The 16,228-nt window shown below is 39.9% G+C and overlaps 1 protein-coding gene across 4 annotated transcripts in view; it reads right to left on the bottom strand.

The window, feature by feature from the left end:
• Ubx (Ultrabithorax) overlaps window positions 1–16,228 on the bottom strand; it is a 95,021-nt gene that overhangs the window by 48,460 nt on the left and 30,333 nt on the right. For 3 of the 4 annotated variants that reach the window (XM_064700395.1, XM_064700397.1, XM_064700396.1), the window contains one exon: window positions 15,380–15,430. The exons of the other annotated variant lie outside the window; for it this stretch is intronic. In XM_064700395.1, coding sequence (XP_064556465.1) covers window positions 15,380–15,430 — 51 coding nt within the window. The remainder of the gene's footprint in view (window positions 1–15,379; window positions 15,431–16,228) is intronic. 4 annotated transcript variants of the gene reach the window in all.

The raw sequence follows: 16,228 nt of genomic DNA, 5'->3' as shown, positions 1-16,228 counted from the left end.
TGCTGGCAAGCTGAAAGCGAGCCACAAAATATATAAAATGGCAACCTTTCTGCAGTGCAGCCGCGCATGCTGCCAAATTTGATGCAGTGCGGCCAAGCGGCGACAACAGCAACAACAGCAGCAGTGGCAGCAACAGCAGCAGCAGCAGCAGTGGCAACAACAGAATCGAGTCAACTTTTTGCGAGTGTTTTTGCTACTGTTTTCAGTTCATTTTCAAATCGTTTCGTTTGCTTTGTGTGCATTTTTATTTAATTCATTTTTCACGTTTTTGCTGCTGCTGCTGTTGTTGCTGTTGCTGCTGCTGCTGCTGCTGCTGTTGTCGTTGTCGTTTGGGGGCTGCAAATGTGCAATTAAAGAAACAGGTTACACGCCCATAAATCTTGAAATGCTGGCGACTTCGACGCTGTTGTCTCAGCGACTGCAGCAAAGAGCAAAAACAACAGCAGCAACAGCGGCAGCAGCAACAACAAGTAAAGCAGCAACTGTTGCTGCTGTGACGGCGACTGTTGCTGTTGCAAATGTATTCACATTCGTATTCGTATTCACATGTCTTAATGTTGACAGCATTTTTGTGATTGTCTGATTTATTGCCAGCCAATTGATGACAAATAAATTACGTGCATTTTTTGCTGTTTGCTTTTCTTGCATTTTAGTTGCCGGTTTTTCCTTTTAGCCGGCTTTGCCCGTTTTTGGTATCGCGTTTCGAGGCCGCTTTTTTTTTACGTTGTTCGTTGCTGCTGCGGTAATGGCTGTGGTAATTACTTTTAATTGCCATTGTAAAGTTTTCGCATCGCACCAAAAATGGCAGCGCCTTCAGCATCTTGGCCGGGCCACTTGGCCCTGACCAATTCCCATGGCTTGGCCCAAAGTCCTCGCTGACTAACTGGCGCCATTTGTATGGCCTCAATAACAAGCTGGGATATATTTTTTGTTAGAATAATACAAGCGGACTCTTGCACAACTATAATTTGCTAACTGTGATCATAAATTATCTATCAAATCACATTTTGAATCAAATACAACTTGTTTAAGCAACTAGCAGAGTTATTTACCAAGAATTTGCCTATTGCTAAAACAAATACATAATAAAACTGATCATTCAATTGATTTCTAATGTCTGCCATTAATAGTTAGGGAGGAGCCCTATTAATAAGTTCATTATACACACAATATTTACCCGAACTAATCACAGTTTATTTATGGCATTAGCTAATTCCGCATAACAAACGTATCAAATCAAATAATATATAATTCCTAATGAATTATGATGCAATTAAAACCCGCAACAGGTTATAATCTAATTGTTTTATTGCTTTGCTAAAATTAATCGCAGCATTTAGATTAACGCATTTTCAATTTTAACGAATTCCTGCACATTTATTATCCCCGACGCAAGTACACGTATTAAAATTGATAATAAAATTTGTTTATCGCGATTGTTATTAACTTGTTATGAGCCTAATTTATAAATACTTTCGAGACTAATTTTTTGCTGAGCTGCCCAATCGAAAAACAACTCGAATACAGCTCAATTGCCGCTTGTTTTGATGTCTCCCCCCTCCCCACCCCTTTGGCCATGAATTAAACATATGTGTGCATAAATTTTAATTATGCGCCTCACGATTTTGTACACAATTTGAATTGGGTTGACAGCGCCGAAATGTTTGTTGTTTTTCTTCTTCATTTTATTTTGTGGTATCTTATTAAGTTGCCGGGCGCTCAGGTAAAACGTGAAACTCCCAAAATGTATACCTTAAATATATGTATTTATATGTATATCAAAAAGTAACCGAACTTTCAGTCGACATCTTTATAAATTGCGCCAAAAAAAGCTGCTCAACATAAATCAAATGAGTAGTTTTTTAGTTTTTTTTTTTTTTTGGGTTTTTGTGTGGAAGTGCTGCGGGCGTGCAGCGATCGGCATCGGCTCGAAGCTGGGGCCTCTTGGCCATCTTGGGCCTAGGTGTCCCGTTGTGTTGGGCTATTGGCCATTCGGATTTGAATTTGAATTTCGTATTGAACAGTGAACATTGCGCAGTGCGCTGTGCGCTCTCGTAGCTCACGAAATGTTTTATATCTCGCGCATATTTAAACAATTTTGGCTCGTTAGTTAAGAAACGAGCTGGGCCAAAAGCAGGCAGGCAACGGCCTGGCCAGACAATCATAGCAAAAATCACGAAGTGTCCTTAACCAAGCGGACGGCGGACGGCGGCGGTGTGGAGGGCAGAGGGCAGCCAACTGCGGTAAAGGAAATGATTGCATTTAAAATTCAAACTTGACTCTTGTTGGAAAAACAGCCGAAGTCGGCGCAAAAGCCATGTCGCCACGTTCTCAGGCAGCGCGAGGGGACGCGAGGCGACACGGGGGCACGGGGAAACGGGGGACACGGTGGACACACGGAGCCAGTTCGCTTGGCTAAGAGGCCCAGCCATTTAGGCCGCTCCAACGAAAAACTTACAATACAAAAGGCAGCAGCAGCGGCAGCAGCAGAGAAAAAAGTCCGCAACTGAATAAAAAACATTTTCGAATACAAATGTTGGCATTGCATAACAAACGTTTTCTAAATGAGGCTAACTAAGCAGGCACCAGTCAGCAGTCGGCAGTCAGGGGGACGGGCAGGGGCAGGGGCAGAGGCAGCTCTGCATATGTTTGAATTGCCGATGACGATGACTTTTTCTCCTTGTGCGCTTGTATGTGCACCCACCCCCTCTTCGCTCTTGCTCTGCCTCCTTTTGGCCTTTTAACTGTTTCGTGTTTGGTTTTTGTGTCGTGGCTCTTTGGTTGGCTGGTTGGCTGCTTGGGCCTGCGCGCTTGGCGGTGGTCCGACTCTGACTGCGACTTTTTTTTTTGCATAATAAGACCACAAAACTAACGGTTAAATGCTGGTCTCCTATGTCAGCTCCCCCTCTTGATTACCCTACACACACACACACACACACAGGCCACGCGGGCCGTCCTGACCAGGCACTGGCAAATATTTGATTTGGTCTAAAGGTTTTGCCTCTCTTTTTTTTTGTTTTTCTTTTTGTGCTGGCTTTGTCGACATTTCTATGACTGATTTAATCAGCAAACTTTGACAAGAGCCAGGAAGTCGCCCATCCACCACCTGCCTAACCCCATCAGCCCCACGCCGCACCCCTCTCCAAAGCGCTCGCATTTCTGTCGACTCATGCGTTTTACGGAAAATTAATTAGAAATCTGATAGGCGCTTTGACACGTATTGCGCCTCAGTTCATTTGCAAAAACTGTCAAGTTCTGTGCTGTTGGTTCTTCGAGAACACAGAGAGAGAAAGCGAGAGAGAGGGAGAGGGAGAGGAAGAGGGACAGCGAATGATAGATTGTAAGCATCAAACTGATTTCTAATTTCTATTAGTTTGGCGCTAGTAAAACCATTAAAATTTTAATATTTTAATTGCCACAGACAATAAAGTCCATAATATTTACTGTCTGTCACCTTCGACACAACAGCGAATTTAGTACATTTGGCAGAGCTATAAATAATTGATTCGAATCCGGGAAACATAATATATAAATTTAAGTATATATACATATATATAGGGAAAGTCTTAAATCATTCGATCTTAATTTCTTAATCTTTTATTTGTTTTAGTATTTTTTTGCTTTCAGCAGATATTTAATAGATTGCTTATAATTGCAATAGTTTTTTTAATTATTATTTATTGTGGGATTTAATAAAATGAATATATTACTCACGTATTTAAGACAAACTGCTTGGAATTCTTCTGCCATTTATTTCAGTTTTGCTTGCATTCTCTTAAATACTCCCGCAATTTCCGCTTATTTACCTGCAATTTGCCATATTCTTCGTCTTCTTCTTCTTCTTTTCTGCTCCTGGCAGTTGGCAGTTGCAGGACACTTAATAAAAAACTGACAAATGCCAGGCACATTCGCGGCCTATCTACCTAAAAGGCAATGCCAAAACACGACACTACTGTGTCTATGTGTCTATGTGTGTGTGTGTGTCCTGTGTGCTGTCTGACAGCATCCTGCGAGCGAATTTTCAACGGAAGCGCAAATTAGCAGCGCTGCCTCCGTTCGAGGCGCGCGTTTTGTTTATGGCACTTGGAAGTGCACTTTTTATGGCCCAGCAGATCCTTAAAAAAAAAGAAGGCACATAGAGCGCAGTCCAAGGACGGGCGCAGGACCTTGACTATTTTACCGTTAAAAAGTCAATTGTCAATCATAAAAATGCTGTTGCTCATGTGTTATTCCTCTGGCTAAAAAGTGTGTGGAGTGCATAAAAAACCAGGGAAAGGGACTCGCTCAAGGATAACTCTAACATTGTTCGACCCGCCGTCTGTTTGCAGTTCGTGCCGCCTGCAATTTACGACCATTTCCCGCCGAAATGCACAGAAATAACGCGGCATGAACAACATTTCTCATTCGGTTGGCGTTTTCGGCACGAAATTCTTGTCATGATTCGATCGACTCCAGAGGACACAGACACGATGTGACCAACAACAGCAGCAACAACCCGAGGGGGAAGAACCACAAGAGGAAGAACAAGGCAACGTTCACATGTTGCACTTCGGGGGTCAGCAAAGTTCAGATTCAGTTTCAGAGTCCAAAAGTCGTGGTTCAGATTAAACAAGAAGATGACAAAAAAAAACAGCGTTGAAAGCAACTTGGGATCAATGATGAGAGAATTGTCAACTGTTGAGGAGCCAAAATTAAAACTAACTGATCGAAGCAGCAAGCCAATTAAAACTACAATTATAAGACTTTACTAAGATATGCCAGAAATTACTGTATGTAGTTATAATAGGTATCATATGTTCAGCTATTGTGTATTGTAAAGTACTGATATCTTCCTAATGAGGAGATTCCAGAAATAATTGATATATATATATCATATGCTCAACAAATGAAGATTATAAATTCTCGAAAACTATATGCGTAAATAGAGTATAAATGTATTTTATATTCAAAAATCTAATAGATGGTATCCATTCTGCAATCGCAGCCGTTTATCTCAGCTCGCATTTAGCTCTAATCTTAAGATTAAATACTTATCAAGTAGCTTAACGAAACCCTTTTTATAACACCCCGTCACGCCGCTATAAGCCCCCTTATCTGCGATTCTGGTACACTTCATTGGAGCCCCACGAAAATTTATGCAATAAATCAGGCAAAACTGACAGAAAATTTGATAAAAAGCAAACGAAGAGCTGATAAAACGAATAAGAAATCAGAAAAAAAAAAGCAGGCACTAAAAGAATCGCTGGACAGCAGCAAGGCTGAGGGGGGAAACATACAACAAACTCGTATAACATTTTAATAAAGACTCATAAATTTACAGAGAGACGACAAGAAAAAGACACAAGAAGCAAAAGAAGAAGATGAAGAGGAGCAACGACAAAAGCGACTTTCGACTTGCGACTTGGAAGATGAGCGCTAAAAATAAATAAAACTATTAATCAGTGGAATGTTGCAGGCGAAGATGGGGCAAAAATGTTCCCTTTGGTTGCTGGAAAATGAACAGCGCCAGCTTTTGCGGCCATAAACAATTTTTAAAACAACTCTTTTTGCCAAGTTTTGCGCTAAGATGAAGATGAAGAAGCAGAAAAGGCAACGCGACGCTTTGCCAATTGTGGCGCGGTTTTTCAACTGATGCCAAGAAAAGCCAAGAGGAAAAGTGCAGCAACAACAACTAGAGACAGCAGCAACAGGAAAACAGTCGAACAAAAACAAAGCGCACTGCCAGGGAGCACATGAATGTGACACTGTCCCTATGCATGCATGTGTGTGTGTGTGTGTTTGAGTTTGAGTGAAAAAGGGGGCGGGCTTGGCCGACGGCATAAGAAATGCCACTTGCGAATATTGTGTGCCAACGATAAACACTTCACTTCGGCCATTAAAATCAGCCAGAGAGAGAGTGAGAGAGAGAGAGAGAGCGCGCGCAAGCACACACTCACACAAGCACACGCACAGAGATACTCACGCATACCACAGCGCACAGATACCCACACACACACTCGCACTCGCAGGGCAGCAGTTGCAGAGAGAGCGAATGAGCGCCCAGACGGCCAAGAATGAACATGAGTGAGTGAGTGAAAGAGCGAGCGAGCGCAAGACAACAGCCCAAATGAATAATAGCGTTGCCGTAAGACAAATAACCCAGCCTTTTCTTCATATTCGCCCGCTCGCTCTCGCACACGCTGAGCGCGCATAGGCGACGAGCATGTGCGCGCGCCTGCTTTGACTTATGGCAAATAAATCAGGCAGACATTGTGAGCGCTGGCCTGCCTGCGCTGTGTGTGTGTGTGCGAAGGGGAAATAAAATTCCAGCACTTGTTCAGAGACGCGAACTGAGTGACAAAACGTTGGGACCTCTTCACACGTAGTTATTGTTAGTTGTTCGTTCACTTGTTTATTAATTAACAATATGAAATTTATTAAATATTTATAATATTTCTCATCGTACGACGCGCGCGATTTACGAGCGACAATCGCTCAATTTCTGTGCACATAAACAATTTGGTTTGTTGTGAAATGGCGACAAATGCGCATAAAGCGAATTAAGCACGTCTTTTGCCTGGAAATTTATGTGCGAACCAGCCAGCCGTAAGACCAATAACAAAAACAACACAAAACACTGTTGCTCGCATTTTAAATACAATAAATAAATTTAATTTGTAACACACGCGGCGCAGCTTATTTGGGCTGCTTCTTCTTCGCTTTGCGGCATTGCTTTTTGCGCATGTTCCGTAAATGTTGCCACAAAATAAACACCAACGAAAATTACTCAACTGCAAGTCGCATGTTTTATGGCCGCAGGGCTGCAAAATTTATCGCACTTGCCGCGCTTTCTTATGCGCCGCCATAAATTCCACACACACATACAAATCGAACGAAAGAAAAATAGAGAGAGAGAGCGCGATGGCGAGTGAGAGAGCAGCGTCGCAGCTTGAAGCGAGACTTGTGAATGTTTAAATGTTCGACACTCAATTGCATTTATTTATAGATTTAGACTGCGTTCAGCAATTACTTAACTAAACTTAGTTCACTTGACACTTAATGAGCGCATAAACAATGAACTTGCAACAACAACGGGCTCAAAATCAATAAAATATTGCAACTCGCGGCGCGACGCCACACGGCTCGAGCGCTCATCGATTTATTTATGTGTACGCGCCGAAAACTGAAAGAGCTCAGACTCCGGCAGCACGGCCAGGCGCTTAAGAGAGCGCGCGCTCGCCTTGAGCTTGAGCGCTTTTTTTTTGCATAAGCTGCCGGTCAATAAAGCACTCATTTATTGCCTCGCTTCATCATCATCAGCAGCCGCAGCAGCAGAAGCAGCAGACGCCGTCGCTGGAATAGCAGAGCATTCGATTGTTATATGGGTCAATTCCATTGGGAATTGTATGGAGCGCTGGCCTGCTTAGAAGCTGCCGTCGGAGGTTGTATGCCGCACACAATTATATAATAACGTAATTTCGAAGCTTTAAAAAGCGGTAACGGCTGCAATTAAATTTCAGTTTTTGATTTTTATATAAGTACATATACACATATATTTTTTTTGCTTACGTTGTCATTTAAATTACAGTCAACACCTCATCAAAACGAATGTTTTTTCACCAGCCGTGGACGCATGCATTGCATTTTAATTAAAATACCCTCCAATTGTGTGTGCGACGGCGAGTGTGTGTGTGTGTGAGAGGATGTTGTTGCTATGTATGGGAACAAACGATTTATGTTCAATTCGATTAGAGGCGCATCCCAAACTTGCAGCTCAGCAGCCGCAATGATCCCGCAAAGCTTGTTAAAGCTTTGCTCGTTGGGCCCTTCTTAGTTGCCGCTAATGCCCAACAGATGGCACTGCGTGGCAGCTTGACTCATTTATCGTTCTCCTCTGCTTCTAACTCTGCTCAATGATTGTTGTTGCTGAATGAGCAACGGCCAAGCCTTTCGGTTACTTTGGCTACCCAACACGCACAACGTGTGTGTGCCTGTGAGTGTGTGTGCAAAATGGTTGTATCCAGGAGTGGTTTGTGGGGGGGGGGCAACTATGGATAACTGGCAAATTCACGTGCGTAAAACACAAACGCAAACCGGGACGCAACTCGCGCCGGCGCTGAGAAGTTTATGGGTTTCGCCAAGGTGAAGCAAACGAGTGCAAAACGTGCGTACAATGAGTAAAAATCAAACGGAACACGCGATAATATGGCGATAAGTGTGCAGCGATCAGTTGTGCGATCACTTTATAAGGTTGGCTATTTTTCTTATGCATCCCAAAGGGGAAGACTCTTTTGAAACGGACATTTTTGGAGTTTTCAAGCCTTTTTCATATTTGCTAAATTTTATTTTTATATCAATTTATTTAGATAGTTCAAATAAAATTGGCTTGTTTCTATTTTAGCTCAAAGTATTGACCTCCCCAATGTCAACGCCTGTCACATTTCAATTTAAATAGCCGATAAACGCTGTTGATTTATACCAGAAACTGTTTTCCCCCAGCAGCGATATGGGACCGAAGCGTTTAGGGAATTCAGAAGACCGCAAAGCGGTTACAATCTACACAAAATACGCAGAAAAAAATATAAAACGAAAATATTTGACGTACCTATTTCCAGAAAATATAATAATAAAAGCATGCACATCAATTTATTATGCACAGTGTTGGAAAAGGTCAGAGAAATAAGGAAAAGCATAATAAAAAAAAAAAAAAACACATTTGGGCATGGAAGATGTTGTATAACAACATTTAACTGATTAATTTCTGTGAGTGTACAAGTTGGTGGGTGTAACTGTTGTCTGTTTGATTGTGTGTGTGAGTTCTGCGTGTGCGCTTTTTGGTTTTGGTGTGCGTGAATGTGTGTGTGTGTGTGTGTGTGTGTGTGTGTGCAGTTGAAGGCACAATGATAAATGTGGTAAGCAAAAACAAAAAAAAAATAAAAGAAATTGGGTGAATAAATAGCCCAGATTCCGTTGAGCAAGCAGAAAAAAAGGAAAAATAAAAAAATATACCGAATGGGAAAGAGAGAGTGAGATGGAGAAGGAGAAGGAGAGAGATAGAGGCAAGGCAAGTGAAAACAGAAACAAACAAAACTTTGCTTTTGCCATTTGGCGGACTGCGAAAGGACAAACGGCTAAAACGCTGTGCGAAAAGCGCAAAGCAAACAGCACGAAGAAGAAGAAGAAGCAGAAGCAGAAGTAGATGATGAAGAAGAAGAAGACAAACAACAACAAACAGTGCGCCAAATGCCATTTATCAATGGCAAAGGAATTCGGAATTCAGTGCGGAAAGCAACAAAATGTTGTCGAGGGAGAAGCGCTAAGAAAATGCCGAGCAAGAGAGAGAATCTTAGGGGCAAATTTAAGAGACTAAGTGGAAATCGGAAAACGATAGTAAAACGAAGCTCTGTCAATTACTAATGGACTTGGGATTGTAAATTTATATAATTTTTGATATAATGTTTAATTCTTGGGGTTTGTAGTTCCACGGGGTTGTTATCGTCTTTAAATAGTTAGACAGAGATAGGGATAACAAAGTAAGCAACCCTTATACATATGTATGTGTATAACATTCAAAGGGTCCAATTGAATTGATCTAGTGCATCGTTAAGTAATTGTGGGTATTTATGATGATTTGCTCCCGATAAGTACGATTTTGTTCGGTCTCGAATGCTAATGGTTTATTGTTTATATTAATGAATAAATGCATCAACTGGTTGTATAGATAAGGACATGTATATATTATGTTATATTAATAAATTAAAATTCTTCGAGTAGTAGATATGCAATATATCTTATTTAGATATGCTTGCACATATGAAAACAGAATATATCTTATGTAGATATGTTAATAAATATGTATATATATTATATCTATTGTATTTGTATTAGATTCCCGTGCATTCCAAAATATTATTCTACGATACGTTGACCGACTTTTAAGCCAAACACACGCCCAGCACGGGGTCTACACGCAATACAAATATAAAAAATAGATATCTGAGTAAAGCCAGCGACATAAATAAATAATTTTTATACGCACGCTCGATGTGTGTGAGTAGGTGTGTGTGTATGTGCGTCTAGGTGTGCGTGTGTGTTTGTCAGAGGATATGCGAAACAAGGATAACATGACTGATTATGTAAGCGAAAGCGGCAGGGCGAGGACTCGAACAAAGCATAGCGCATTTGGTGTCTTGGCAGAAACGACACCCCCCTCCAACCCCCAGTCCCCACCCATCACACCCCACTTTCGCATTTTCCTTCCCAGCCCAAGGCCCCGTTTTTCTGCTTGGCCTGCCCTTTTTTCGGCAGTTAGCCGCAGCAGGTTGATTTCCACAGTGTCACACACACACACACACACAGATAAGTGTGTGTGCGTGTGTGTATTGTTGTGCGTGTTTTTGAGAAAGTGGCACAATTTTTATTTTACGAACGCCTAATGTAATAAAGCCCGCCCTGAGAAAGCCAAAGGCTGGCTAAAATGTATTGCCTGCGTTTAGCATTCTGGGCGATAAAAGAAGGACCAGCAGCCAGCAGGACTCGCACACACGCACACGCACAAGCACAAACACAAACACAGAAGCGCCTGCAGCTCCCGTAACAAATCTGAGGTTGCCAACCTTGGCAGGGGGCGGGGCAGAACTGGGTGGCCATGTGTGCTGCGGGCTGCGGGATCCGGGTGGATGCGAATGTGCTGCCTGGAGCGGGGGTCAGCGGGCATAAATCAAACCGAAAATTACACGCATTCATCTGCTGAGCTGGCAAAAGAAAAATATCTGCCACATTGCCCCACAACCAGGAGGCGGGGCAGGGCTTGGGGGCTGCCGAATTGGGGGTTAGTAAGCGTCCTGGCAAATGGCGGGAAATATGGGTAACTGTGCAAAATTTAATGGCGTACGAAAATCAATAAGAGGACGTCGTTAACTGCGGCTTCTTCAATGCGCCCAAAACGCACAGGTAGATAACGCTTCTTTTTTCTTTTTTTTTAATATTTTAACATTGTTATTATTTTTATATTATGTCATAGAAGTATAATTTTATAAAATTTGTGTCTTTTCTGCATAATTTTATTGCATATCTTTTGTTAATGCTACATGGTTGCTCGTTTATACACGCGTTGATTGAAATTCAGATCTGTTTATCAAACTGCAAAAGTTCAATAACAAGTTAAAGATAAAAGCAATTAAAAAAAATACGGACTAACTTCACAACGAATGTTGAATGTGCTATAAATTTGATTCGATGCGGAACATGCTATATAGACAATTTCTAAGAGCAGGAATTGTATCTCAACTAAGTTATTGATCAGCTTTAAGGTAAATATGACTAACTATCCATTTAATCCATCTGCACTGCAGTTCCAGGATGGAACCTAAACATATCTTTTCGGCAGGAGATACATTAAAAGTCCTTTTACTCAGAAAAGCGGCTACTAAGCTAATTTGTTATTATTATTGTCTCATGAACGCATTTGCCGCATTTTTTTAGGGTAAGGTGCAAGGTCTTGCAATATTATAAATTTAAGATGCACGCCGGGCAAAGTATGAAATATGTATTTAATGAGGATTAGTGCTCAAAAATATTGCAAGACAATCATTAAATATGCAAATGAAATAATTGCAGACACAAAGAAGAAGAAAGCATCTTACTCTTTCCTAAATTGACGAATACAAATTAAATTGATTGTAAAATGTTGTTTTATATATTTCTTTTTGAACTTAGTACGTTTCTATGCTCAAAGTAAGTCAAATCTTAAGTTTGCTTTATAAATATTATTATTTTTAAATATTTTTAAGACTAGGTCTAGTTTATAGCCCACATTAGATAGTTAATATAAACTCTATGAGTACTCTGTGTTGTTTTTTTCAAATAATTTCTGTATACTATATTCACATATGTAAATGGAACTTATGTGAGCTCGTTTAGATTGTCTTTCAGGGAAGTAGTTGCCACTTACTGCAGCCACAGTAAACTGGCCGCCAATTAACTAATTTGCCAAGCTTCTCCGAGGGGCAATTAAATGGAAGCGGACTGTGGCGCCAGCGACATGTGCAAGATAGAGATACAGCTCAAACTCACACACACACACACACACTCGCATTCGCACTCGCACACACACGCGTGCAAACAATTGCAGATAATAATTGTTTGTTTGTGTGTTTTACCTGCGAATGTCAAATGTCAGGCGAACTGATAATTTTGTAAATAGTTGTTTCACAGCAGGTAAAACTTTACAATATACCGGAAATCTCGAACTGTTCGACATTGCACCGAAGTGCTTTTTCCTAATGGAACTCTAGCTCCAGAGTCCAAAGGAACTGCCCAATGAAAGCGGGCAATTAAAAAAATAAGCCAAACTAAATATTCCACAAAAATTACCTTTCGAAAAAAACAACTCATGTGGCAATTTGGCACACGCTCAGCTTGTTGCCCACTTCAAAGCTGCGGCCGGGTCGATCTTGAGCGGGGCGCGGGGGCAGGCGCGTTACCCATTGCCTCGTTTCATGTTTTTCCACAAAGTGGCGCCAAAGTTTATCAACAATTCAACAAATTTAGATAGTTTATTGCACATTATTATGCTCCTCTCATTGTGAAATGCGTGCCCCTTTGGCGCCTATCCCCTTTGTCATGGAACTCCGACAGTTCGACAACCCGACGGCCCGACGATACGAGACATTTGCTACACGCAGCTCTTGCGTTTCTATCTATATAAATAGCCGCTTTGTTATAATTATGAATACAAGTTCCAGTTGCCAAGTGTGTGCGAACATATGGCCACGAGACCACGAATACGATCACGTGATAATATCCCAAATATTGATCTGTCTGGCAAAGTTTCTAGGGCATTATAAATAGCGCGGTCAGCTGGTAATATGAATACGAATATACCAATTCGAATTTGAGATTGTGAATAGATTTACAAGCTTGTAAACAAGTTTATAAGCGTTATTAGCTTGTATTTAATTCTATATAATACCTGGCATAAATATAGAGTGTTATATTAAAGAAAGAACATTATAATTGATTTCCTGGCTTTTTAAAAGTTGCAGTCATTTTAAGAATGCCAGATATTTCTTTATCTACTCGAATTACGCTTTTTGTTATTATTTATGGCAAAGTCGATTAGATAGCTATTATACGGTATCATATTTAATATAAGTGGAGGTTGTTATAAATCGATTATATTTAAGTAAACATATTTTATAAAATTTTTGTTTTATTTGATATAAAATGGAATTGAAATGTTATAAGTTCGTTTTATCATTATTTTAATATTAGAGTGTACAATATATATATACATAATTATGTAGCTGCATGCATAAATGTGTTTATATATACATTTCTATAGTTGTATCAAAAATCGTAATTTATCTTTTGAGGACGATGAAGAAAGTAACATTAACTTCAAGCCCAACCAACTGTAAGTCAAAACATTATCCAGACCCAGCATCATTTTAATCAATTTAATTTCATGTCCCTCCCCTGCTCCACTCTGCAATCTATACTCGCCAGCCAATCTTTCAATTGCGTACTAAATGACATGTTTTTTACAGGGTGAGCAAAACCGCATCTATATACATTTACATATATATGTATATATAGATATATCAGTAAGTATATTTCGATGGGCTCTTTATTAATTTTCTAATGGATTTTACGTTTCTGCATTTGAAGATTTCAACAATTCAGATAAATATTTATGCGCGCCGCCTCGGCCGTGGGGTGCAGATAGACAGATACGACGAGAGCGACATCTAAAGATGCGGATACGGATGCTGACTTCAGTCGGCTGTTTGTCTGTCTGCGACAGTCTTTTGGGTCCTTTTTTTATAGACACACACACACACATGAGAATTGATTACGATTGGCAAGTGGCATTTAGTAAGCGAAGTTTGTTTATGTTTTTCTTGCGAGTATCTCAGAGTGTGTGAGAGTGTGTATCTGTGTGTGCTTGTTAGTAATTTATGCGCTTGTATAAATTGCCAATAAACAAACAACATTTAGACAAGCGGAAAACTGCAAAGGTTGCATATTCGAGGGCGACTCTTGCAGTGCCAATCCCCCGAATTACGAACGCCTGTCGCTGACAGGCAGACACTTTTGGCCTGGTTAACACAACTAAAAACAGAAATTAACAACAATTAACAATTGGAATTGTTTGTGTTTTGCAGCGTCGAGAGTTGTTATCTCAATTGTGTTTAATTGGACACTGCCTGGCTTATACTCTATGCTATATATATATATATATGTATATATGGGTGCTATATGTACATAGGTTACGGTTACATGCGAAAGGTGGAGTGGGGTGGTGGGTGGTTTGGGTGTGGTGCGTGGTGCTTGGTGCAGCTGGCTGCGTGCCGTAAAGCGGTTTACTATGAAGTGCAGCATGCTGAAAAATTGCTAACAAAATGATACGCTTTGTAAATTGTGGTTAGCTCTCTCCAATTTTCTCACTCGCTTTTCTTTGCGTGCCAAGTGATACTTTTCCAAGTGCAACAGAAAAACCAACAACAAATCAAGAAATGGGAAAAGGCGCCCACTTTGTGGGCGGCTTTAATTGTGCAGCAAAGAAAACCTTATGAGTAATCGAGTCAGTGTGTGTGTGTGTGTGCGTGTGTGTGTGGTTGGGCAACTGTGTATGTGTGCGTGTGATTGTGTGTGTGTAGTTGACAAACTGAATAATTGCCAATTATTTGGCAAGTTTTATGAGCTGATAATTTCACATATTATATTGTTAAACTCATATCGCAAACACCTATGCAGTAAATTTACTTTCTCTCACTCTCTCTCTCTCTCTCTCTCGCTCTGTTTCTCTCTCGCTCTCTCTTGGGGCATGCACATGCTAAAGTTTATATACAGTATGCACATATGTATTTGAAATTGGGCAAATGCACACAACATTTACAATTTATTGGTATTTGAGTATATTGTTGGGTTTACCTCTCTGGGGGACCTTGGGGCGCGCTCCTTTGACTGACACACTGGACACACCAAATGAAGAGGATGCAATAGGCGCAACATGAACAACAGCAACAATAACAACAAAAATCAAGTAAAGAAAAACAAAACTCGAAGAAGCATTTTGATGGGTTCAACAATTATGGATCACATGAACGGGTTGGACAAAGGGTTTTTCAGTTTTTCGATCGTTTGTTTTCGGGAATTTCTGTCAAATGTTGCGATTCGTTTGGGATTTGGATTTCGGGCACTCTTCAAAACAAAATTCAAATATTTCTGAGAGCGGCATTTGGAGAGCAACTTATAAGAAAATTTTAAAACAAAAATAATTGCATGATTTAAAAAAAAAAAACATTTTCAAAAATATATTTTTTGGACAAAAACAAAAGAAAACATATTCGTAAACTATAAGCTAATAAATGAATATAAAGAAAAGTGCACTTACCTAGCCAGTCTGGAAGAAGTGATCCCGCAAGAGATTCTGAGTATCTCTTACCTGAAAATCAACAGAGAAAACATATACTTAGTTGGGAGTGATAAAGATTGAGAAATGCCTCAAAGTTTTGTTTTTGTGTATTAGTAATCAAACATTAAAAACTTAAAATAATTGAGTAAGATTCAAAATTTGTTAATTTTGGTTTTTTTAAGTGACATAAATTAATAACAGATAAAATAATATTACAATTTAATTATATAGTTATGAATTGTGAAAAATTATTAATTAAATATATCGTTTTAATTAAGATAAATTGTTTGATAATGTTATTTTTATTTTAATATCTAAAACTAAAAATATCTAAAAACTAAAAATCTTTTTTGAGCAAAGTAAAATAAAAAACGGTTCAAAACATCAAATACTCTTTATATATTTTTTTTTCGAAAATTTCCACAGCTGTTTAAATGAATAAAAAATAAATCCTTCAACCGTCTTTCAACGCTGTCAAAGCTAAACAATTGTAAATTTCCGCACTTTTGTGGCTGCTGTCGTTTTAGATTGGGGGGCACTATAAAAAACACATGACTGCCAAATGTGCGGAGAGTTTTTCATAAATTTGGCCAACTTTGCGGCATCTTCTATTTCCTCTATATGCATGTAAATAACCCGGCTAAATCATAATTTCAAGCTTAGCGAGCACACAAGAAGGAGCAGCACTTCGCTCCGCCTTGTACCTAATGCTAATCTAATAACTTTAGCTGTCTACAATTTATTTGTCCTAACAGCAGCGCACAAAATTATGCACACAGCACGCCGCAGTACAGTCTCAGTCTCAGTCTCAGTCTCAGACTCCGTCTT

The sequence above is a fragment of the Drosophila montana genome, unplaced genomic scaffold, assembly GCF_035044405.1.
Source record: "Drosophila montana isolate Dmon_TW-CO22-7 unplaced genomic scaffold, ASM3504440v1 contig_1761_1, whole genome shotgun sequence".
Classification (NCBI taxonomy): domain Eukaryota; kingdom Metazoa; phylum Arthropoda; class Insecta; order Diptera; family Drosophilidae; genus Drosophila; species Drosophila montana.
Note: the sequence above shows the minus strand (reverse complement) of the source record. Positions and strands in the feature narration are given on the sequence as shown.